The sequence below is a fragment of the Apus apus genome, chromosome 20 (genome assembly GCF_020740795.1).
Source record: "Apus apus isolate bApuApu2 chromosome 20, bApuApu2.pri.cur, whole genome shotgun sequence".
NCBI classification, from domain to species: Eukaryota; Metazoa; Chordata; class Aves; order Apodiformes; family Apodidae; genus Apus; species Apus apus.
In genome coordinates, this window is record NC_067301.1 from 2,300,517 (window position 1) to 2,325,065 (window position 24,549).

A 24,549-nucleotide genomic window follows, 5' to 3' on the forward strand; every position below is an offset into this window, starting at 1 on the left:
TACTATTTTAATAAAGTGCTATTAGCTCATAACTCAGTGTCATGGAGAGGAGAGAACCTCAGCCTGGGGTTGCCATCCTGTCTCCCTGCACAGAGAGTGAACAAACAGCAAGCTGGGTGCCACCTCCAGAGGGACATCATCCATCCTGGGAGCTGACAGCAAAGCAAACCTACTGCTGAGGCTGGCAGAGGTGACACAGGCCCTGCCTTTAAATCTTTGATGAGACAGGACTTGAACACTGACAGGTGGCCTTTTTTATTCCTTTCCTGTTGCATCCTCATGAGCAGCAGCAGTGAGAGGGACCAGCACAGCTCCTCAGCCCTCAGCTGGGCATGAAACCACTTGTGGTGGCTGGGAGTGACATACAGAGCAAGAGGAAGAAGGAATCTCTTTTCCAAGGTAGGATTTAGAGAGCTGGCTGCTACAGTGCCTGGGATGCATGGAAAGAGTTGGCTTCAACAATCCCAGCTGCCCAGGGCATGTGATGTGAAGGAGGGAAGAGCTGTGCCTGAGTGACACGGACTGGATGGAGAACTTTACTCCCTGTGGAAGTAAGAAATGAAGCCTAGACAGCCAGGAAAGCAGCACTTCCCAGCCAAGACTGACCCAGAGCAGAACCAGTGGCAGCCATGGTTAGAGTGGTCATGAAAAGCCCTTAAAAACTCGCTGAACAGCCCTTGTGCCCTCAGGCAAAGCTGAGCACCCTTCAGTCAGCCTGTGCTCCCTGCTCTCTTCCCCAGCACAGCAAGAAGCTACTTCCAGCTCATGGAAAATACCCTTCTCTCAAGGGAAGATGGCAGCCCAAGACAGGGAAGGTTCAAGGCAGCTTCCAGAATTATTTCTTGCCTGGTGTCCCACCAGGCTGCCTGTTCTGAGGGCCCTGCTGCCCAGTTCTGCTCCCATGCTCAGCAGCTCCTGTCAGGCTGCATCTCCCAACACCCAGCAACTGCCACCAGTGAAGTGGACAAAGCCCAGAGTGCTGTCAGCTCCTGTTGGAGGAGAACATCTCAACAAGGTACTCAAGGGCACAGATTTAGGTCAGACAAATGTGCTTGCACAGTGTAGTTACAGTAGAGTTCACATCCAGTTCAAGCACAGAAAAAGAAACAAACAAAAAATACACCAAAAAAACCCAACAAACCACTGGGAGCTTTTCTGACCCCTCTCACACACACACAGACAGAACAAATGTCATCTGATCAAGACAGGCTTTGTGCTCATGACTTGACACTGGCACAGGTCAGAACTGTTCCAGAAATGCAGCACAAGACTCACGTAGCAAGAGCAGCTTGGTGGCAGCAGCAAAGTCCCTCTCACATCTCTCTCCAGACCCTGCTGGACACCTGAGTGCACCAGACAGTGACTGAGCCTTCCCTGCTCACCTCCTGAGGTACCTGGGGGGAAAAATACCCCTCAGACAAACTGTAGCAGCAAGGGCCTGGCTGGAGAAGGCAAACAGAGCCTTGTGGGCTGTTCAGTCACAACAGACACATCAGAACCTAGAAGCTCAGCAGAGTCTGAAGGGCTGCCCAGCACCCTGAGCACTGCCCAGCACCCTGAGCACTGCCCAGCACCCTGAGCACTGCCTGCAAGAGGGAAGTACCAGATGCAATTCAAATAACCTGTTGTGATCCAGGAGGGTGTGCAGTTATTCCACAATACCACACTGGAGGCCAGACAGACTAACACAGGCAATGGTATTTCAGCAAGGGGGTCCTTTAATCCAGTTACTTCTGCCTTGTTTAAACCTTTTTTTTTTTTCCTTCTGGTGCACCCTAAGAACATGCAATCAAAGGCAGACTGTGCCAGCTCCCCCCTCCTTGCACCAACGGACACGTTTCTCTCACCACATGATTCCACCTGCCCAGAAGACCCTCCCAGCCTTCTCCCATGCCCAGGGCTCCACACATGCTGGTCTGAAGCCTGCAGACTTCTCACACTGGTGTTCCTTTCTGGAAAGGCAGGAGTGGGTTTGTGCCAGCCCCTTTGCTGGCTTCAGCAGCCTCTGTCTGCAGCCACTCCATCTTCTGTTTGTGCTGCTGCACAGCGTCCGCGACCCGGGCGTCGATCATGGCCTCGGTGAGAACCCCGTCCTCGGAGGCATAAGCTGCAGCCTGGGGAGCCAGAGGAGACAGCAGGTTAGTGAGGGCCTGTCCTAGGGCCAGGGAAGGTCTGAGACTGCTCCCTCTCTTTGGTTTCCCTCTCCACGCACCTTTGCCCCGGCACTACCCAGCACAACAGCCAGTCTTGTTCCCCGTCAGCGGTGGCTCCCGGAGCGAGGGGAAAGGTTCTTGGTGCAGCTGCCCCAGGGACTGACACCCACCAACTGCCCAAGCACAGGCCAGTCCCCAAGATCCCAGTGAGGAATACCAACTGGCTTCCATGACCAGCTGAAGGCTGCTCCTAAGGTATCACACGCAGGGTGCATCAGTCAGTAAGAGTGTAAAACATCAGACCAAGCGACCAGGTTCCCTGCAGAAAAGGAAGAGCCAGAGGGACCAGCCCATGCACCCACTGTCCAGTGCTGGGACAGAAGGCAAAGCCCAGTCAGCTGCTGCACTGGGCAGAACCACCACAGCAGGGACCAGCCCAGCACAGGTTATTCCTGCCCAGCTGCTACCCCACTGCAGGAGGAATCATTATTTCCAGAAATAGGCAGATGATCTTGAGACAGTTCTCAGCCTCCTCCAGCCCTGCTTGGTAGCCCTTGTTTGGGGAACTGCTGAGATCACTGCACAAACCACATGTGACCATAAAGCTGCTTTTTGTTGTGTTCTTTTTTTTTACTGCAAGAAGCATCAAGAAAAATCCTTCCCTGTGCAAAACCTTTGTGTAATCCTTCCTGAAGGCAGGAGGGACAAGTCAGGCTGGTGCTCCTACTTCAAGTTAGGAGCAAACACTGGCTGCAGGGGAGGAGTGCAGGGAAACAGAAGGTCTGAAAATAGAAAATTCACTTTGCATAAAGGCACTTGTCCTCTGTGCTCAGCAAGAGCAGGAGGGATCCTAAGCACAGTGAGCAGGCTGCCAAAAATACTCCTAGCACATGTACCACAGCACAGCCTGCCTGCTCTCACCCTGAAGGGGCACGGTGGGAAGGTTCTCTTCAGGGGGATTATCCTCTCCCATTCATTCCCACAACCCACCCACCCCGAGAGGACCCTTCCCTTCCTCCCTGCCACTGCACAGACCATCAGCTCAGCTGTGGAAACTCCTGCAAAGCTGTGCAGTTCATGCTCTGTTGATTTTCTCAATGACTTTCTATTTATAGCAAGCCTCAGGCCCAAGCTGTCAGGAAAGCAAATGGGAGAAGCAGCTGCCCCTTCTGGGAGTAGCCTGCACACACACAGCAAAATGGTGCTGAGCTTCATCTATATTCATACCTCTGCCTTCTGCCTGGACACATTTTTAACCCATTTTCTCCAGTGCAACTATTCATGTTTTCTAACTCAAGTCCAATTAGGAAATGAACTGAAAGCAAAGTATTTGGGGGAGGAGGAGAGAGGGGAGGGATGGAGCACAATGACAAGTCCAACCTAGGTGACCTAATGCTTCATTCCAGCCAAGAGCCAGGGTTTATTTTAACCTGGCCAAACCCATCTGTCTCCTCTGAAGCACATTTATCAGGAAACCTGCCTGCACAAATAGGAGAAAAAGACCAACAAAAAAACCCCAGGCAGCCCCCACACCCCTCTCACTTACAATGTCCTTCAGCTGAGACCACTACAGAACCATGAAATCCAGATGATTTTTCAGTTTTTAAAAAATGTAAACAAGGCTGAGGGATAAAAGGGCATTTGATGTCAGTGGCACAAGAGGCAGGGAAATGACAAGAAGCTCAGCCCTGTCATTAGCACTGGAACATAAAACTCCTGGGAATCCTCTTGCCAGAACAATTTTCTGGAGATGAGGGTTTGGAATAATGAAGAGTTGCTCTTTTTTGACATTTTATCTAGAGCAGATGAACGGGTTGAAGCACAGGGTGCAGAACCAGGAAGGCTGCACGTTGCTACAGACAGATCTGGAGGGAATTGTTAAGTGTGTAAACACATCTAATCCAAGCCACATCCCTAAAGTATTAGCCATGGAGGATGGAGAAGCACAAGGACAAAAGGGAATGCTCAGTCTTCTGCAGAAGAGATTAAAGTGGATTTCTAGCATGCAGACTATTAGCTGTGCCAGACAGCAATATTTCTCCCAGTGCTAGAGGTTACACCTTCTGCTTTTCTGCACCTTATTTTTTCTGTTTGGTAAACTGAGGACAAACTGAGCCAGACTGACCCAACAGTGAAGCAGAACCCCATGGAAATGGCAGCCAGGGAAGCCTGTGAAGCTGCAGCTACTGCTCAGGCTTCTGGTTTAACTCAGATGTTTTTCTTCAACCAACTGCAAAGCAGAGAACTGAGTAGGAAGTCCCAGAAGAGGCTCCCTACATCCTCAGGTCCAGCCCTTCTGTAGCTTCCCTACAGCTCTGCACACCCAGTGTGGATACAAAACTGCCTAGAATTCCATGGTGTGTCCATAAAGGTGCTGCTGGCAGGTGACTTCCCACACTGGCTGCCTGTGGGAGGCAGCACCCTGAACCAACAGCTCAGCCACAAAGGGGTTTAAAAGACCAACAGTTGAGGAGTTTACAGCCCTACCTGTATCTTACCACCTTGCAGCTCCTGCATCCTGCTAAGGAAAGGCTGAGGAGCATTTTCTTGAGCCAGTCAGTTCATCCAGCCCCTCCCTACCCTGACCCACCCCTCAGGTGTGCAGCTCAGGTGCCTTGCCAGGCTATTTTTAGTCCTGATCAGCTCCCTGACCCAGTTCCTGGTGCAGCAGCACAGAGCAGTGCCAGCAGGAGGGACTGGGTAGCAGAAAGGCAGGGACAGGAGGCAGCAACTGCTGCCAGGAATCAGTGTCAAACTGCAGCCTTAATCCTTTCCTGAGGGGAGGGAGAATTGTACCAGCTCCAAAACTGCCCAGAACAAGTTACCTGTCAGCACTGACCCAGGCCCCAAAATACTGATGCCAGGCAGGAGATCAACTTGGGTTCAGAGCAGTGAGATCTCCTGCTAGAGAGGGTTTCAGCCACAGCTACTGGAGAGCTGTCCCCTTGGCACACAGGCAAAGCCAAAGGAGGGGTTAACAAGCCCTGCCACAGTCACTGGGCCAAGCCTGGCATGAAGTGCAGCCTCCTGCAAAGTTCTCCTCCAGCTCCAGGCAGTGACAGCTCCAAACTCCTTGACCCAATGACTGGAAAGGAGCCCTGCAGCAGCACTGAGGATCAGCAGCTCTGGCAGGCAGCTCCAGGGCAGTGCTCAGCACAGAAGCTTCACCCCTTGTCAGTGCCCTCACAAACCTGCCCATGGACTGCACCCACCCAGCCATCTCCTCAGGAAAGAAGCTCTCAGCAGAAGTCTCACCTCGAGCTGCAAGAAGCCTGTGCTGTTTTAACACTGACCCACGACAGGTCACACTTTCCTTTTCCATCAGTAAGGGGATAAGATACAAAGTCCTTCATTCCAGAACACCAACAACTTTGATTTCTGCTTCTTGAAGCTTCTACATCAAAACAATTCCTATCTTTTTGCCCATCCTCTCTTGCATCTTATTTTTTTAATGCCCTTTGACAATTTAGTCACAGTAGAGAGGAACATAAACTCCTGCTGCAATTTTACACAGAACCTTAATAATAGTTCTGGCACCATAAGGTACATTTAAAAAATGTGATCAGGGCTAAGACACTAAGAAATTAGTCACCCTCACCTTCTCCTTCCTTCAAGATCACTTAAAGGATGAATGATAAAGGCTGAGGCTGTTTCTGGGCAGCAATGACAAGCTTGGAGATAAGGGGTGATGAAAAGCAAAGCTGATAAAAAGTCAAGGATCATTTACCACAACTTTGTGTTACAGGAAATGCCTGGCAACAAAGCCTTTCACACACATGGCTAAGGGGGCTCTCTGAAAAGTGAAGAGAAATAAAGAAACACCATGACAATCAGTGGCTGCTTTCCCTCCCACATCACTGCCACTCAGTTGAAGACACACACCCTGGGTCTGTGTCCTGGGTTTCAAAATCAGCAGCTCACAAGAAGTGTAGCTGTGCTTGGAGAAAGTTAAACCATGATCTGTGAAAGGCAGAACAGCCCAAAAATCCTGGTCTTTCCTCCCAGCTGTCAACTCTCCAGAACAGTGTCTGAGCAGGAGCTGCTGGGACACCCTGGCAGCTCAGCCAGCACCCAGCAACCTGCCTCTCTGAATCTCACACTTGTCAAACACCTTGCTAAGCTTCCAAATGAAACCTCCAAAGATCTGGGACTCGAACATCTTAACACTCAGACCTTCCAGGAAGGGAAGAGGAATCCAGAAACTCAGTGACAAAAGCCCTACTTACCTGCCAGGCCACAGCAAGCTGAGAGATCTCTCTGCCAGACATGCCCTCTGTCAACCTGGCAATCTCTGAGCACTTCTTCCCATAGTCAAACTGGGCCAGCTTCAACCGCCTGAGGAGCAGGAGAAGAAGGATTAGTCCTTGTAGCCACATGCCAGGAGGGCAAGGGAGTCAGAGGCAGACTCTGTAAAGAGCAACACTACAGTGAAACCAAAGCCCAGATTGGATCAATCTCTGGAGAACGATCCAGCCCAAGTATCCTTCTCCTGTTCTCCCAATTCTGTGGCACAAAGGGGCACACCTGGAGCAAGGCCAAGAAGACTGCACAGCACACAGGGAAACAGGTCACTTAGGGTGATTTGTCTCTGCTGAGCCAGGCACAGACAAATGTTTGGATACGAGGAGTTCCAACAGTGTTCCTACTATTGCCTCCAGTGCAGACTCCTACATTTTAAGGGCAAACCACGGCACGTGTGGGGAAGGGTCACACAACAGGAGGCATCTCAGTGTGAGGGAATCACAGCAAAGGGGATGAAGAAGAAAAGAGAATCCTGCAGGGTGCAGAGCTCTGCAGGGACACTCACTGCTTGCCCTCTGTGGCTGGTTTCAGGACATGCCTGTCAAAATACATCCTGACCAGGCGCTCCCGCTCCTCCAGCTGGGGCAGGTCAAAGTTCACCATTTCATCTATTCTGTCATTGATGGCCCAGTCAAACTGCTCGGGCTGGTTGCTTGCTAAAACCAGCATAAACCTGGAAGCATGAAACAAGAGAAGAAAAAAACAAACAACCCATAAAAATAAAACCCAAGGAACCAGTCTGAACACTGGGAACTGCCACGGCCAGCACCAAAGACCTCTCATCACCTGGCATGTCTGAAGAACCAGCTTTGTACCGACCAGCATCTCAAGTGGCATGTTGAGCTGCAGTTCAATGTGTAGTTTAAGGTATTTAGGACCAAAATGTGTTTAACTCACTGCTTAGCCTTCCCACAACAGCCTTCCCACATCAGCCTTCCCCACCCTGCCCTTGCCATAGAGCCCTGATTTACCACTTCACTCCCCACCTCTCCCACACCAGGAGCATCACAAACATTCAGCCATAGTCCAACCTCCTCAGAGCCCTCATGTTGTCCAATCTTCCAGAAGAAGATTGGACAACATGGAGAGATGTTCTCTGGCACATCTGTATTTCCAGTTGAAATGCCAGTCTGGGGAACTGACTTCCAGCTGCTCACTGCACAGCACCCTAGAGCCAGGAGGGGCTGTCCTGGTCCTGCTCTGAAGGCAAAGAAGGCTGCCCAACTGAAAGCCAACAGCACCACTGAGACCTCAGCCAGCTGCAGAGCACTGAATGGGCCCATCCTGGCCCAGGGAGGGGAGCTGCACCACTGCTGGGGCTGGGCAGGGGAAGGTCACTCAGCACCTGGTAACTGTTGACTTGTGTCCTTCAAGCAGGTCTGACCACACGTTCCTGCTCTCAAGCTTCATGTGCACAGAGAGGCACCCACAGCAGGTGCCATAACTCAGAGGTGGTTGGTTCTACCAAGCTTTGCTCCGTGCCACAGATGTGTCTTTTGAAGCCAGAAGCCCTTCATTTTCCTTTGTAGTGATGCTCCTTCCCTCTGCCAATTCCACTTTAATTGATGCTACCAGCTTAGCAGAGCATTTTCATTTGAAATGGGCTTTTAACCCCAGCTGTTGGGATCCTGACATTCCTGCAGGCTGTTTAAAGCCTGATCTAGAGGGGCTGTGCTCTCTGCTGCCATTTCTCAAGGTAACTCCACCAAACCAAGAGCCACACAGGCACAAAAACTGCTTCTGACCAAGGGGCCCCCCAAAGCCCTGCAGGAAGACAGCCTGGATGAAGAATTGTTGTTATTATTAAGCTGATGCCCTGCAGGCCCAGCAGGAAGATGTAGGAATTTCTTTGGGAATTTTAAGCCAGCAGTTGACAGTGCTGAGTGACACTGGTGACAAATCCCCAGGTAAAGTACCATCACTCCTCAGGCTCTCACCAAAGCAGCTGGATTTACAGGCACTAAGACTTATTCAAATCAACTCCCCTTCATGGATCCAGGACCCTTTATTGCCCAAAGCAGCACAAAGGCTGCTCAGAAGCCAAGAGCAGTGCATGAACCACAGGATGTGCTCAGCCTCCCCCAGTGGCTGGCAGTTTAAATCAGGGTTGAATTCAACATCTGACAAAATGACAGCCCAGCTGTTTGGAGTGGAGGCATCAGCACCAACCAGGCATGCCCAGAGCTCTGCTAAGGCAATTGAACATCAGGGGAAGGAACTGTCCCCTTGTCACCTCCTGCAGTCACTACCTTGCAGTGCAATCATAAATCTTTGCCAGATCCACAGGAATTGAACATTTGAAGTCTAAGAAGAATTATTTCCTAGAAAAATGGGGGACTGTCCTCAAGCAAAACACGCATGCTGTTATTCTTAAAAGTTCTGCAGTTCCATTTAAACATCATCTTGGCAAACAGAGGGCAAAAAACACATTTCCAGAGCTTAACTGGGAGCTCAGGATATCTACAGTTTTTACCCTGGAAAACTGCATTTCCATCTTAAGCACCATTTGCTCTGGGTCCTGCAGAACATGTGCATTTTGCCAGTATAAATTTATTCTATTTATTCTTGCAAACAGCAAGAACATTGCTTAATAATAATTACACAGAACTCAGCATTTATGGAGCAATTCTAGCTATCATTTCAGAAGAGACTCACTCTCCTCACCAAGAGAAAAGCAAGGATCTTGCCAGGTTCTTGCAGGCTCAACACCTTGTTTTGTAGCAACTACTCATTTTGGAAAGGCACATCTTCCTCACTGGGACAGGGAAGGGTACAGAGAAGCCACACACATGCAACTATCAGGTAGAGCTGGATTGTTTTTAACAAGTTGAAGAGAGACCCAAAACAACAACCTTGTAGAATATTTATTTCAATGTTAGGAGGTTCCTCTGACAGGTGTTTCACTACAACCTTACGAAGGGGACAGTTCAGCACCCTCCCACACACAGAAACAACTTTCCTTGTTGGCTCAGTTTCTTTGTAAAAGCAGTTTAACAACTAAGTTCACACACACACACATACACACAAATAAAATCAAAGATGATTTGAAAAAGGCCAAGGAAAGGTCACCTCTCTTCATTAATGTGGCCAGGACATGGCTCTTTTTCATCTGAGCAGCTCAGACAAGCACCAACTGCAGCATTTGTACAGAGACTCTGAACCATCCAGCCAGTACCAACCCTCCTGTGATATTGATTTCCATGGGCCCAAACCTCTCCTTGTTTAAACAACAGTAACTGATCAAGAAAGAGAATGTGCTCATTAAGACAATCAAGAGGCTCAGGTACTACCCCTGTTTCAGGAAATAATTTCCCACCAGTGGTGGAAAGGAGCCACACACAGCATGGATGGCACATCCTTCAGGTCCTTAGTAGCACAGATGATATTTGCCCACCACAGACCCTCTACAGACTTTCCTCAGCTCAGGGAAATACCAGCTGCTGGAAGGGCTGAAAACAGATACTTACTTGTTGCTGTGCTGTCCTGTTCTGTGCAGGAATGCATTTAAAGTTGCTCTAAGATCTTCACTGATCTTCTCCTGCAAAGAAGGTTCACTCTTAAAACAAGTCCTTTGTGGGGGGAAGAGGCTAGTGTAGCTTGGTTAGGTGGTGAGAAGCAGTTGTTATGAACACCTCCCAAGGTAAGTATCTGTTGGGACAAAAAACAAACCCTGCAGGGTGCCAGGGTACAATCTTCTTTTCCAGATCTGCCTCTTTCTTTCCTACTGCCCAGTCATCTGCAAAACCTCCCAAGAGCTGGTGTCACCCCTCTTTTGCAGGGAGGGATTCTCCTCTCACTCAGCTGCAAGACCCTTCACTTCTTGTCTCTGTGTGAGTGTCTGACTAATGTCTTGTCCCTGCACGAGTGAGGTGAGGAGTGAGGCACCTGCCACTCTGAACTTTTTGCCTGCTGAAGGCAGCTGCCCAGGCTGAGCAGGGAGGCTGGGGGCTGAGTAACTGCAGCACCCCCAGAGGAGAGACATCAAGGACTTACTGTTGCTCTCTTCCGCAGGAACGCGTCCGCCTCGTCCACGAACAGCAGGAGGCTGCAAAAGGAAAACACTACACAGTAACAGGAGACAGGTAAGTGAGACTCAGAGGGCTCCAGGACCCTCCTTGTCCCACCACCAGGCACCAGCCCAAAGGATCACAGCAGCAAATCCATTCTTTAAGGCAACATTCCCCAGCCATGCTCCAGCCCATCCCGACAGCGAAGAGAGAGGCAGCAGCTCCTCAGGCCACAAATGTGACTCCAGGCCTCTGGAGTTCTGTCTCCTGCTGCTCAGGGCAGATGACCAGAAGCAATTTCATGGCAGATGATTGTAAGCCCCCCTAGATTTTTAAATACAGGTGGGAGTTTCCACAGGCTTGTACCCTCAGTGCCCGTGTGCTCCTGCCAAGCTGCAGATGATCCCTGACACCCAGGCCTGGCTCCCCAGGGATCTGGGAGATTTGCTTTTCCATCCTGCTTGGAGAAATGTGTGCAAGGGTGCCAAACAGGTGCACAAGCACACAAGAAACCTTGGTGACACTGGCATCTTCCTGCCATTTTTTCTTCCTTATACCATTCTGAAAACCTGAAAGCAGAGGCCTCCCCTGCAACCTGCTTTGTTATTTTGTGGGGTTTTTCCTTCCCAAACCACACTAGCAGGAATAGAATGGTTTTAATGACCTGTGGAGAAGTGAATTAATAAAGCCAATGAATAATTCAAACAAATAAATTCACTTCTGACCCAAGGGTAGTGCTGTAGTGCTCTTCCCAAGAGGCAAAGCACACAAAGATGTTTATCAATAACAGAACCAAGTTGCTCATTAAGCTGTCACAGCTTCTCTTGCCTTCCTGCCTCACTTCAAAACCTGCTTTCTTTCCAGGGGTTTCAGGGCCTATTAACATATTTTACTCAACTCCAGTTTTTTCTGAAAATATTCTCAGCTACAGCCTCTGCAGAAAAGTCTCTTCAATCACAACAGCTTTCAGCTAATAAAGGCAACACTACTAACAGCTCACATTGCTGGATTCTCCAGAATAAAGTGCTGGAATGTCCCTGGAGCTGGTGTATATGGACACATGGAACCTCTGATCACAGCTCTGGTAACATGGCTATCTGAAGTGTGTCAAGTTCAGATGTACAGAAGCTTTTATCAGGGCAGGGAACAAATCCAGACCCAGGCAGTGCTGTGGAGAGGAATTCCTTAGTGGAAGCATCCAGCAGTCTTCATCCAGTTGAGTATCCTCATATCATTCCCACCTTCACTTTCTAAGCTCACTTCAATTCTTACACCTTTCCTTCTACAGCTCCTTGGGGCTGGAGAAGCTGAAGGAGTTTAAATCCTTAGGATATTTACTCTGCAAGTTTTCTGGCTTTTTTTAAAGGGGAAACAGAAAGCTTCAGATGATGAATGCAGCAAGGGTTGAAACAGATACTGCAAGACAATGTCCCTTTAAAGCCATCAGAGATGGCCAGTTAGCCATGTATGAACATGAAGACCTGCTTTCACAGAAGACCTGCAATCAAACAAGCACAAAACCCCCAAGCTGACACCCACTGCAGGTTCCCTACTGAATTTTAATACCCTGGCTGGACAAGCACCTTCCTAACTACCTCTGGCCTGCACAAATCCACTTACATTAGCATGAACAAATTAACTAGGTGCTCTTACAAACTCAAAGAGTAAAGACTTATCTGCAGAAAAGCATTCATGTTGAGGCTAAAAGTTTGCTTTTAAAAGGTGACTGAAAAAGCACAGCAACCTGTGACTTTCATACCCATCTAAGCTTAAATCCTTTAGCATCCCTCTCCCTTATCCTCTTTTAATTCACTACTTCTGCTTCAGACTTTAAAGTACACAAGAAGCTGGATCCAAACACTATGGGAGTCTAAAACCTGAGCAAATGCAGGAGGGAACAAAATACCCAGGGAGTGTAAACACCTGGTTACATCTCCATTTGTACTAAGTCTTCTAACTACTGCCAGAAACTAACCCCTTGGAAAGACACATGTCCCTGCCTTCAAGTGGGCAACATCCCTCCACCTGCCTGGTGGGCTCAGCAGAGTGAAGCTGTGAGTGGAGAATCTGAAGGCCAAGAAGGGCAAATGAGGGAGCAGAAGAGCAAAAGCTTTCAGCCTTCTAAAAATATGACTAAACAGCAAGAATTCACCCATTCTAGGAACACTTCAGGAGATGTTGTGCCTGGTCAGTCTCACCTCACCCGTGCAAGAGCAGCATCGTTCAACAGCAGAGAGATCAGGGGTTTGACCTGCATCACTGCAGCCAGTTGCTTGTGGCAAGAAACCCAATCCAGAGGAATTACTAGTTAGTACTACTCACCCTCTCCTGCTGGTGTTGGCCCAGTCGAAGAGCTTGTGCATGGCAGTGACTCCTTCCCGCCCCATGGGGGCCACATCCCCGCCCGTCATGATGGCGTAATCCATGCCCGAGTGCACAGCCAGCTTCTGTGGGGAAACACAGGGAGCTGAGCAGCCTCGGGGCAAGTCCAGGGGGGAACCAGAAGTCGTTTAGTCCTCCCAGCATGTTTATTTGCAGAGGGTATGTTCTTAGAGAAGACAACACCTCTGCAGTCACTGAGGGGCAGCTTTTAGCACAGCTCCGATGGGGAACAAAAGGTGGAAGATCAGTTTTATGACAAAGCAGGAGTTTTTAACCCTAGAAGGCTCTGCTGAGAGTGCTTAGACCATCCTCATTAACTTCTTCCACTGCTTTCTTCATGGTCTAGTTCATAACTTCCTTCCTCTGTGCAGCAGAATGGGTTGATAAGATATTGGGAAGAAATTCTTCCCTGTGAGGGTGGTGAGAGCCTTGCCCAGGTTGCCCAGGGAAGCTGTGGCTGCCCCATCCCTGGCAGTGTTGAAGGGCAGGTTGGATGGGGCTTGGAGCAGCCTGGGCTGGTGGGAGGTGTCCCTGCCCATGCAGGGGGTTGGAACTGGATGATCTTTGAGGTCCCTTCCAGCCCTACCCATTCTATTATCTACTAGATGCTTAACTAATACAACTCAAATAAAATTTGATTAATTAAAGAAAATAAATTAAAAGCTTGGAATGAAAAGGTCAGTGAACCCAGTGAATATTCAGGCAAAATGGTAGAATTTTCCATGGATTTCAGTCGAGATTTGATTTTTAATTTCCTCTTCAGTGCCTGGGAGATGTTTCCAGCAGGCCCCTGAGCTTCCTCAGAACCCTTCCCTTGGTAGCCACCAGACCACTGAGCTGTGGCTTTAAAACACAAAAGCACCTGGCTGCTGACACCAACCCCAGAGCAGAGGTGGGTCTGGCTTCACTGTGCACATGCAGGAAAGTCCCTATTTTAGACACAAGCATAAAATCAAGAGAGGTGGCAATGGGACAGTGGCTGGTGTTGCCACCTCCCAAGTCACAGTTGCCAGGTGCCTTTTCTAGAGGGAAGGGCCTTTTACCTACACCCAGCACTAGAATCCAAGTGTCTGTGCCACCTCAGAGCTGAAGGGGGCTGGATGGCCTCTTTCCTTCCCAAAAGAGCCAGATCACCACCAAGTTTACACAACACTACACGTTTCAGGCCAGAGAGGGTGCTGAGGACCTGAGGTTTCCAGAGCACCCTGCAACGTGCAGCTTGTCAGAAGCTTGGCAGGGTTTTACCTTGGCAAAGAGGGTCTTTCCAGTGCCAGGGGGACCATACATAAGGATATTCCTGTAGAGGCTTTTGTTCTTTTTTGTATTTCTCGTGGCTATGGCAATATCTCTCACACGTGCTTCCAGCTGTGGCTGCAAGGAAACAGTCAAAGTCAAGGAACAGAAGGTACCTAGAAACATCACCTATCAGCTTCAGACACCACTACCAGCAGGAGCAAGGCAGCACAAACCAGTACCAGCAGGAGCAAGGCAGCACAAACCAGTACCAGCAGGAGCAAGGCAGCACTCCCACAGCCTCCAGCCTTGAAGCTTAAATTTCAGCTGCTTCTCACTTCAGACCAGGGTCACTTCCCCTTTGTGTCAGGATTTACTCCAAGTTCTGTCCACTTGGCTACAACTCTTTTTATAACAAAAAGCAGCAGTGCAGAAACTACTGTAGGAACTGACAACACCCAAATATCCACTTCCTACTGAACACCCTGGGAGGGATACGTCAGGATAAAAGCAACTCTTTCATCTCAGTCATAACCATTCATGTTCATACTGGTTACTGCAGTGGTAGAGATACTGGGACAAAGCTGCTCCTGGAGGAGCATTTCCTCTCAGCAGCCTCAAGAAACACTTCAATTTGCCTGACATCCAGGAACCCATTAAAAAGCAAATACACAGAAGCAGCCCTAATTAGCAAGTTAAGATCCCTGCACAAGATGAGCAAACACAGGGACTTCTCCAGCTTTTTGGCCCACAAGCTGAACACAGGAGCTTGTTTATGGTCTCGGTGCTCTGAGGGTGCCTTGTCTCCAGAATTAATGGAATTACAGCTTTTGGAGGATAAGGAAATGGCCTTCCTTATTTAGAATCCCAAGCAGGACAAGAGGACAGAATACTCACACTGAGAACAACTCCTTCCAGGGCATCCTGAGCTTTGCTGGTGAGACGCTGACCAACCTGGAGAGGACACGAAGGAATCAGCCCCGGTTCTGCCAACTCCCCAGGACACAGGAAATGACAATCAGCTCAGCCCACCTAATACTACATCTACTCACAGACCCACTGACAGCTCCCTGCCTGACACAGAGAGCTGCAAAAGGAGTTTTGCAGCCTTGTGGCTGAGCACAGCACAGAACCAGAGGTGGGCTTTACCTTGATGGGATGTTTCAGCGCCTCCAGCACGGTGATGCGGGAGGTTTCCCTCACCAGGGAAGGTTTGCCCAAACGTGCCTCTATGTATCTCCCTGCAACTGCTGTGGCATTCTTGGCAGAGTAAACACCCACTGCCAGCAGGGTCAGACCTGCCACCTGCAAAGGAAGGGCAGAAGGGTTAGGAAAAACACCGGGCAAGGCAGCTCTGCTGCATGTCGCACGCCCTGCGGTGGGGAATTGAGATTCAGGACAAATGCTGACCAAGAGGGGGTTATTTTTGGTAAGATGTTTTCTCTCTGTTCAGCCAGCCAAGGTCCCACACTCCCTGTTCATGGGGCATTCAGTGCTCCTGCACCCTGCAGTGGGAAAGGCAGAAGCAGCCCAGGTAATCCATGGAGTCATGTATCCAGCAGCAAGTACTCCCTGCTCAAAACCCGTGTGGCTTCTCAGACTTTCCACCAAGTAAGGATTAGGACAAACAGCCACCAGGCTTTACTACAAACCCAACAAACCCAAAAAACTTGGAGCAGAACCTTTGAGGCTGGGTGGATGGGAAGAGGGAGGACAGAGCAGCTGTTGCAGCAGGCAGGAGGAGCTGAAAAGCCAGGGCTAATTTAGAGGAACCCTAAAATAACTGGCTAATTCTTACCTTATAGTCATTTTTCAAAGCCACAGAAAACAGGAGTTCCAGCTGTGCTACCTCCTTTCCAAAAATATATATACTTTTATTTTGGTAAGCTAAATGTCCCAAATTCACAAGACAAGAGCTTGTCAGAAGCAAAACTGACCATAATGCACGAAACTTGTTATCTGGGTCAAGAGAATATTCTGCTAAAAGCACGAAGCACTCATCTGCAAAAGGCTCAGAACCCTGCAGACATTCCAGGTGCAGCCTCCAGATCACAAAAGGATCCACTAAATGTCTTGTTCTCCTCAGAGCACTCAGGAAAAATGGGTTTGTGTCAGCCTGGCAGTACAGAGCTGGAGGATGGAGCAGATGGTGGTGACTGTTCAAGCAAAATGTCCACTTGAACAAGCCAGGCTACTAAAAATACATTTTCACTGTAAAGTTTTGGTTTGATTCATCCTGAGCAACAACTTTATGTCCATGAGAAGCCACTGCCATGCTCTTTTGTCCTGTGAAAAGATGTTGGAGACCATAAAGATCATAAGGTCCAGCTATTAACCAACTTACTTAGCACATGTAACAATTCTCTTAAGTGCTCTCTAGGCTACACCAAAATGGGGTATCAAGTTGTGAGGTAAGAAGCAAAGGGAGATTTAGGTCATGTCCTGCAAGGCCTTGAAGTCCCAGAAGAGACAGGCTGCATCAGGAAGGGAACACTGGAGAGTGTCTCTGTGGCCTTAAAATAACGTGCCTTAACGTTGTCATTTAAAAGCAAAACACTTCCAGGATGCATCCCTTCCTGAGGGAGTGTGCTCAGGAATGTTGTACTGTAAGGGGCTTGTGATCAAAAGGTTTGGAGACCACTGGTTTAGGGGGATGAAAGGAGCTAGTTAAGCACATGTTGACAGACTTTTCTGGAAGTTCCTGGTGCACATCCCAGTCTTACCGTGGCTGTAACTTTATCCCAGTCTGTCACAAAAGCACGGAATCCTTCCCCAAAGAGCATCCCAGCTGTCCTAAGGTAGGCAGGAGAAGAGAAAAGGATTTCAGAGATTGAATGGAAAACAATTTACAAGACAACTTGATCATAATCATCTTCAGAACCAGTCAAGGCTGATGGAGAGCTCACCTGGGAACTGAAACATGCACAAGCATGGCAAATAAACTGATTATCATCTGATGTCTGCACCTCATCTGGGATTGAATCCAGGAAAGCATCTGGCATTAAGATGATTTCAGTTTATTTGTTAATACATTATTGGTGCTGAACTGTAATAAAGGGTAATTTAATCCTAAAGCTTTTCCAATTAAAAATCTCAACAGGCCGAAAATTAACAAATGCCCAACCTAAATGCCCCCTCCCTTGGAGAGTGGCTGCTTCACAGCTTCATGGCTCAGGAACTCAGAGCTCTGAGGGTTTTCAGAGTAATTGAGTCTTGGTCTCAGTGAATAAGGCTTGAAGGAACCTGTCAGAAATCCTCTGTAAAATCCTCAACTCTAGAACTAGTGTCTCTGGTTGACACTCAGCTCACACTGGAGCAAGACCAGTGGAAGGAAGCGAGCTCTTTAGTATTATTAGTATTTTGGCTCTGGGGAGACCTTAGAGCACCTGCCAGTGCCTGAAGGGGCTCCAGGAAAGCTGGGGAGGGACTTGGGACAACAGCAGGGAGGGAAAGGACAAGGGGTGATGGATTAAAACTGGAGGAGGGAAATTGAGGTGAGACATTAGGAGGAAATTCTTGGCTGTGAGGGTGGTGAGACCCTGGCCCAGGTTGCCCAGGGAAGCTGTGGCTGCCCCATCCCTGGCAGTGTTGAAGGGCAGGTTGGATGGGGCTTGGAGCAGCCTGGGCTGGTGGGAGGTGTCCCTGCCCATGCAGGGGGGTTGGGAATAGTTGATCTTTAAGGTCTTTTCCAACCCAAACCACTCCAGGACGGCACGCTCCCATCACACAGAGCCCAACAAGCGCACAAACTTCAGACCCTCCGCGCCGGGAGGAGCAAAGAGCCAGGTGCTCCAGGCAGCAGCAGCAGGGCCAGCCCTGCCCTGGGGTGGGTCTGCACCTACTTGAGGGACTCCAGGACGGTCTGGCGATGCTCGGCCGCCTTCAGGCGGATCTGCTCCCGGATGACGTCCGCGTTCTCCCGCTCGGCCCGGGCGCGGGCGCGCGCCTCGGCCTCCACGCGCTGCAGCTCGGCCTTCTGCCGCAGCTCCATCTCGCGCTCCACCGTGGCTGCAAGGCACCCCGGGCACAGGACAGAGGGGTTAATCCCCAGGGCACAGAGACGAAGGAGCAGCTCTGCCCCGGGGACAGGCTGGGGGTGTGCAGGCCCTGAGAAACCCTCCCTAAAATCCACAGCGCTAACGAGCGTCCTCGGTTGACGCTCGGCTCACGATGGGGAAGAGCAGCAGCAGGGAGCCAGCCCTGTAGCACTGACACATCCCTGTTTTGGCTCCAGGGAGACCTCAGAGCACCTGCCAGTGCCTGAAGGGGCTTCAGGAAAGCTGGGGAGGGGCTTGGGACAAGGGCAGGGAGGGAGAGGACAAGGGGTGATGGTTTTAAACTGAAAGAGAGGAGATTGAGGTCGGACATCAAGAAGAAATTCTGCCCTGTGAGGGTGGTGAGAGCCTGGCCCAGGTTGCCCAGGGAAGCTGTGGCTGCCCCATCCCTGGCAGTGTTGAAGGGCAGGTTGGATGGGGCTTGGAGCAGCCTGGGCTGGTGGGAGGTGTCCCTGCCCATGCAGGGGGTTGGATCTAGGTGATCTTTCAGGTCCCTTCCAACCTGCACCATCCTGTGACTCCTGATTCATCCTGGCTGAACGAGAGCTGAGTGTGGTCCCACAGCAGCAGAACTTCAAGGCCTGAATCCCCTCCCCCAAAAGGCAGCCAAGCAGCACAATATTACAGGACACAGAGAAGGAATGTTCCCTCTGTGCTCAGAGGGATCACACACCAAGTGGGTGGCCTTCTGCAGATGGCACCCTGCAGGACAATCATCATCCTTCAGTTCTGGAAGTTTATTACCCAAAAAACTGCTCAGGACAAACTTCAGTCAGAGCCAACCTCGACAATAAGGGACAAAGCAATAGAGGGGGAATAAACCTCAGATCCAGGCACTGCTGCTGCTCATCAGCGTCATGCCAGAGAGGCAGGGTGACATGGTACAGACACTGAAGGACAGCCCTGGGTAATTCCACACAGTGTAACACACACTGCTTGTGAGGAGGAGGAGCTGCCTGCTAAATGCTGCCACAAAGGGGATTTTGGAAGCTCTGCCACTTCAGACACAGAGAATTGTGACAGACACATCAAGACTGATGTGAATGAGCAGCTTAACAACCCAGGAGATGAGAACTTCATAGCCAGTCCACTCTGACTTCAGCATCACTGCAAGAAATCCTGACTGGACCATCCAGCTACTCGATACGTGGTGCCCACCTTGAGACCTGGACAGGCTGCCCTGACACTTGTACCTTAGTGCCCATGAGTAAGTGGGTACTACACGAGTAAAACCACCCTCTCCTACAGGGCTTCACCACTGGGCTTTGTTCACGGTTGCTACATCATCTCCCTCAAAGGTACAGCCAAACCCAGAGCACACTAGGTGGCAGCAAGGAGAGGACAGTTCACCTCTGCACAGAGCAAACCAGCTTCCCATCCCATCCTGCACAAACTGCCCCACATTTCTAGGCTCCTAGTGGAGTCCCACTGGAGTTCTGCAAAGCCAGGGATTCTGGCAGCCCCACAGTCCCACAGCAACCAACAGGAATCAAGCAAGTTTCACACTAAACCATCCTCACTCAGGTTTTATTTCCTACAGGAAGCAGGGAGCAGGTGACCCAGATTCAACCCTTCCTCCTAGGAGTATTTTGCTTCTCTTCCCCTTCCCTCCTCACAACTGGTTCTATTTTAGGTTGTCCCAGTATAAAATCAGCATTTCAGCTGCTCCATCAGGAGATGCTGAAAGTTCTTTGGGAAATCCAGGTCCCACAGGGCAGACATTCAGGAGTGCAGACACCTGCAAAACTCATCTTGGAAGCAACTGGCAGTTCTAGCACTGCTGACATGAATACAAGACCCTAATGGAGCATCAAGCAATATGGACAAGGAGTCAAAGTCAGCACAGAGAATTCATCTCTCCACCCACCCTGCTAGTGGCCAAAGAAAAATCACCAGCTTACCACGTCTCATGGCTTCCTGCTTCTGCACAGATTCTTCCTGCTTCCTCAGATTCTCCTCATTAGCGAGTTGCTGCAGGCAGAGATGACAACAGAAGAGGTGTTAAAAGCTGAAAGAACTCAGTCAAGGAGGCATTTGGGCAAGCTGGAGTACCACCAATGTTCTCAAGAAGCCAGTGCTCAGGCTGCAGCGCACTGCTGCTCCCCCCACCTCCCAGATGCACGCCCTTCATCCCACTCCCCTAGCTCCTTTTGGCCCTGCCGGTGCCAAGGACTTAGTACAGATGAAAGCAACTGTGCCCAGCAGGACAGGAGAGGGTTCCACATCCCACTTTGAACCTAGGAAAGCCACCAGGCAGTTCCCAGACCATCCTACCTGCTGCCGCATCTGCTCGTCGTAGCGCTGCCGGGCCAGCTTGTCCTGGTACTGGGCTCGCTTCAAAGCCAAACAGAAAGGGTGTTCAGAACATAAAGATTAGACACTGAGAACCTTGTCCTAAGGGCAATGATTTTAGGGGGGGGAAAAAAAAACCCCAAAGCAAAGCAAAAAATTAAAAACAACAACACTCAAAACAACAACAACAAATAATCCTGGGTTTGAGGACGAACGGGACAAAGTTTGGGGCAAAATATCTTCAGGCAGCACCAAAAATCTCTCTGTGATGAGAAAGGTACAAAGTCTGACTTAATTTTAAGGTATCACAGACAGAAAAGCTAAGCAGAGGTGCTGCTTGGCCCAGAGGAGACTTAATCTATTGAAGAAGAACATTTTTGTCATGTTCTAAAAGACATTACCTGGGGTGGCGGCTGCGGGCAGAGAACTGTCAGGAGATGCTGCCTGCCAGGTGAGCTCTGCTCCTCACTGACTTCCTTGCTCCTCATTCATTTCTCTCACTGATTTCCCACTGCAACTGGCAAACAACCCCATGTCACCTCCACTCAACTGCAAGAGGCCTGAGGGCCCAGAGCCATCAGCAAGGAGGGCTCAGCACCAGGGGTGACATTGCCCTCCATCCCGAACACACCAGAGCAGCCTGCAGGTTTTCTCCTCAGCAGCTGCCAAGCTTGGCAAAGGAATCAGAGGCAAATGAATCATGATCAGGTTTGCACTGACTGCAAATGCTGCCCTGTGAAGTGCAAGAGCTGAAGAGCTAACTCCTGAGCAGAGCAGGTGACTGTGAACCTGCCTCCTGAGCCAGCCCCGTTCAAAGTCCAAACTCTGGCAGGATCAAAAGCAACTTGTGCCAAACAAGCAGGTTCAGTTCCCTTCCCAAGCCAGACAACCAATTACAATTCATCAATCCCTTCACTTCCTGTGCTCTTCAAGTAAAAAGTCACCACGTGAGATCTTCTAGCACAAAAACTACCTTTCATTCCCCCCATTTCAGTATTATTGCCACTCCAGAACACACCAGCACTGCTCACTGCCTCTGCTAACTCCCAGAACTTCACCATTTCTCCTCCAAAGTTATTTTCTCCTGTCTTAAAGATCAAAACTGAAAGAAAATAGGGTTGCAGGCCACTTTGGACTGAAATCCAAAAAACTGAAGAGCCATTTAGTGGCCCAGGCTAACACACACACTGAATCAGGCAGCAGCCTTCCCCCTGTGAAGGCCACGAGTTGTCAGGACACAAACAAGGTCATCTCAGCACTTCCCTGAAAGCTCCTTCAGGAAAATTTCAAGGGACTTGAAAGCTCCAACCAGTCCCTTTGGATGTCCCAGAATTTGGTAACAAAAGTTCCTGACCCCAAAGCTGCAGAGAAGCACAAATCAAGTTTCACACCTACAGCTGCCCCGACCCCCCGTCCCGCTCCCCAAAAGGGGCAATTAAAGCAATTAAAGCATCATTGTCTTCTCCATCAAGGAGGACACAAACAAGGTGTCCCAGCACTTGGCTCCCTCCCCCCCATGTCCTTACTGCTTGGTGCTGCTTTGTTTCCTCACTGAGGGTTTTTCTTCTCTCTTCTGCCTGCACCCGAATCTGCTCACTCTTCAGCTGTTCTATGGCAGCTTCATACTCCTGTCAAGGTAAAGAGATCATTACCCCAAGTGAGCTCCATAAACCATCCCATGGAGAAGTGCTACTGGTAATTTTATCCCAAGAAATCCACCTGCAGTCAGAGGGGCATCTTGCAGAGCTGAGCAACGACACAAAGAAGCTGAAATACCCTTGTGATCCATCTCATAATCAGCCCTTTCAGAAATAAATCCAATTTATTGTTAAAAATCCAAACAAACAACCCCCAAATTCCTTGATCAAAGGAAAACTGTCCTGCTCCCAGACACCTCCCAGTCCCCTTCAGAAACCCCTTGTCATCCCCCAGAACTGGGGGTGATATTCTAGGAGTGGGACATGGAAGCTGCAAACAAAGCCATAAAACGTGTCCCAGAACAGCCCAACCCTCCTGCCCTTCCAGGATTCCTTTTGGTTTTTACTTTTTAAAAAAGGCCAATAACAGCCAAGCAGGAGCACTCAGCCCCCTCTGCAGGCTGCCAGAAAATGAGAGGTGGGCTCATGCTCCCCACAAAGGTGGCAGGTGGGCTGGCTGCACCACAAAGGATGAGGCTCCACTCACCTTCAGCTTGGCTTGCTGTTCCAGCTGCAGGGTCTGCTCCTGCATCTGGGCAAGGCTGAGGGCATCTTTGGCATGGCCTGACAGGGACAGAGGGAAGAGCTTATGGACAGCACAAGGGTCCCGAGCGCACACAAGGCTCAGCCTGTTGCAGCCAGCCTGGCACGGGGTCTGCCCCTGCACTCACCCCTCTCTGCTGACAGAGCCCGGGACATCACAGCGTCACCCAGAGCCGGGGGAAGGGGCCTCTGGAGTCGGGCCCGTCCTCCCGACACCGCCGAACCCCCCGGGCCTCCCCCCCCGGCCCGAGCAGGCCCAGCTCCCGGCCCTCCCTCCCCTCCCTCCCCTCCGCAGACGCTCCGGGTCCCGCAGCACCCCCGGCCCCCTCCCGCGGCCTCTCTCCGGGCCGCCCCCCCCCCCCCCACTCACGGGACGCGTCCAGCTCCCGCGCCGCCCGCGCCGCCCGCTCCAGCCCGGTGGGGTCGAAGTTGCTCCACTTGTCCTTGGGGCTCGGCCGCTCGGCGGGGGCCGGTCCCGGGGGTCCCGGGGGGCTGTGGGGGGGGATCCCCGCGGCTCCCGCCCCCCCCCTCCCCGCTCCCCCCCCCCGCTCCGGTTCAGCCCGAACAGCCACGACATGACCCGGGGCGCGCGCCGAGGGGCGGGGCTTCCGCCGCGGCCTCCCATTGGCGCGTCATCAACGTCCGCCACGTTCCGATTGGCTGCGGAGGGCGGCGAAGGGGGGCGGGGTTGGACGGCGGCCGCGGGGGGACAAACCGCGGCCGCTCCCTGGGAGGGGGGGGCGGGATGACCGGGCTGTGTGACGTCACGCGCGGCCAATCGCTTGTGTTAGAAATTAAATGAAGTGGTGATTTTGCATTTCAGTGCTAGAAACACAGTGTCGGGTTTGGTCCATATATATATACACACACACGCATATACTCTAGTGTTAGGAATACATCGTTTGCTGGAGAGAAGTGAGATCTCTGCACGTTCCGGTGACACCAGGGGGGGTTTATGGCAAATTAAGTCCCCTGAGGGATGAATTGGGCTCCATCTGGGGGATCCGAACGTGGAGCAGGATTGATTGGGCCAAGATCAGACCCAACGAAGCCACGGGGCAGGACGGCACCGGCGGGTGCAGCTCATCTGGGGACTGGGAAGGCAGCCGAGGGGGCAGGGAAGGTCAGAATTATCCCTTAAAAGGTAAAAAGCGACCTGCTAGAACGGGGTGTGTCAACAGGGGCGGGAGACTTGCAGGATCACTGGAAGCGGGGACGGGCTGTGAAGGCCGGGGTGCCCGGGCAGGGGGAGCGGGGCCCGGGAACCGCTCCTCGCCCTCCTCCGGGGGTGCCTGCTCGCCTGGACCCCCCGTTCTGGCCAGGATGCCGATAACCCGCGCTGGGCTGCGGGGCGGGGCCGTGTCCCCCTCGTCACCCCCCGGGATCCCGCCCCGCACCCCCAGAGCGGCTCCCGCACCGCGGCCGCTCCCCCCATCTCCCCCCGTCCCTCCCGCTCCGCCCGCAGCTGTTTCCCGGGAGCGCCCCGGAGCTCAGGATGCCGCTGCCCCAAACCAGCCCCGCCGGGGGCTGCAAACCGGCGGTGTCCGGGGAAGGGACGCCGAGCGGGGGTGGCAGCTCCGCTTCCTGGCGGATCAGCCTTCCCGGGAGCAGGAAACCCGCCGGGGCTGCCCGCCGGGGGTCCCTTCTCCTCCCCGCGAGGAGCTGCAACTCCGGCACATCCCACCGGCCGCTCCCGAGCCGCACCCTGAAGGGTCCCCGGCACCACGGGAGCCAGAAGGGCCCCCAAACCCGGGGCTGTTCAGCCACAAATGAGGCTCTTTCTGGTCCCCGTGTTAGAAATGAAATGTAGTGTTGATTTTGCATTCTAGAGTTAGAAACGTAGTGTTGGGTCTGGTTCACATATATATATATTTATTTTAGTGTT

General features: G+C 51.2%; 1 protein-coding gene across 1 annotated transcript; it reads right to left on the minus strand.

Moving 5' to 3' along the window:
* Positions 1 to 1,700: 1,700 nt before the first annotated feature.
* LOC127392851 (ATPase family AAA domain-containing protein 3) lies at positions 1,701 to 23,217 on the minus strand. The gene is made up of 16 exons (XM_051637293.1): positions 23,035 to 23,217; positions 22,609 to 22,685; positions 21,951 to 22,052; positions 20,407 to 20,466; positions 20,034 to 20,103; positions 17,920 to 18,085; positions 16,801 to 16,870; positions 15,227 to 15,382; positions 14,975 to 15,031; positions 14,090 to 14,215; positions 12,785 to 12,909; positions 10,449 to 10,500; positions 9,923 to 9,993; positions 6,961 to 7,128; positions 6,380 to 6,488; positions 1,701 to 2,114 (listed from the first exon to the last, which is right to left on the minus strand). The coding sequence occupies exons 2-16, from the start codon at positions 22,651 to 22,653 to the stop codon at positions 1,935 to 1,937; spliced, it is 1,557 nt and encodes a 518-aa protein (XP_051493253.1). The 5' UTR covers positions 22,654 to 22,685; positions 23,035 to 23,217; the 3' UTR covers positions 1,701 to 1,934.
* Positions 23,218 to 24,549: the final 1,332 nt, after the last annotated feature.

What these genes read in the sequence shown, in the direction of transcription:
- LOC127392851 (XM_051637293.1), bottom strand. Translation starts at nt 22,653, where the DNA reads ATGCAGGAGCAGACCCTGCAGCTGGAACAGCAAGCCAAGCTGAAG. An exon ending in AAACAAAGCAGCACCAAGCA is followed by an intron (nt 20,467 to 21,950) that starts GTAAGGACATGG and finishes TTGGCTTTGAAG; the next exon opens with CGAGCCCAGTACCAGGACAA. An exon ending in CCAGCCACAGAGGGCAAGCA is followed by an intron (nt 6,489 to 6,960) that starts GTGAGTGTCCCT and finishes CCTGCTCCTCAG; the next exon opens with GCGGTTGAAGCTGGCCCAGT.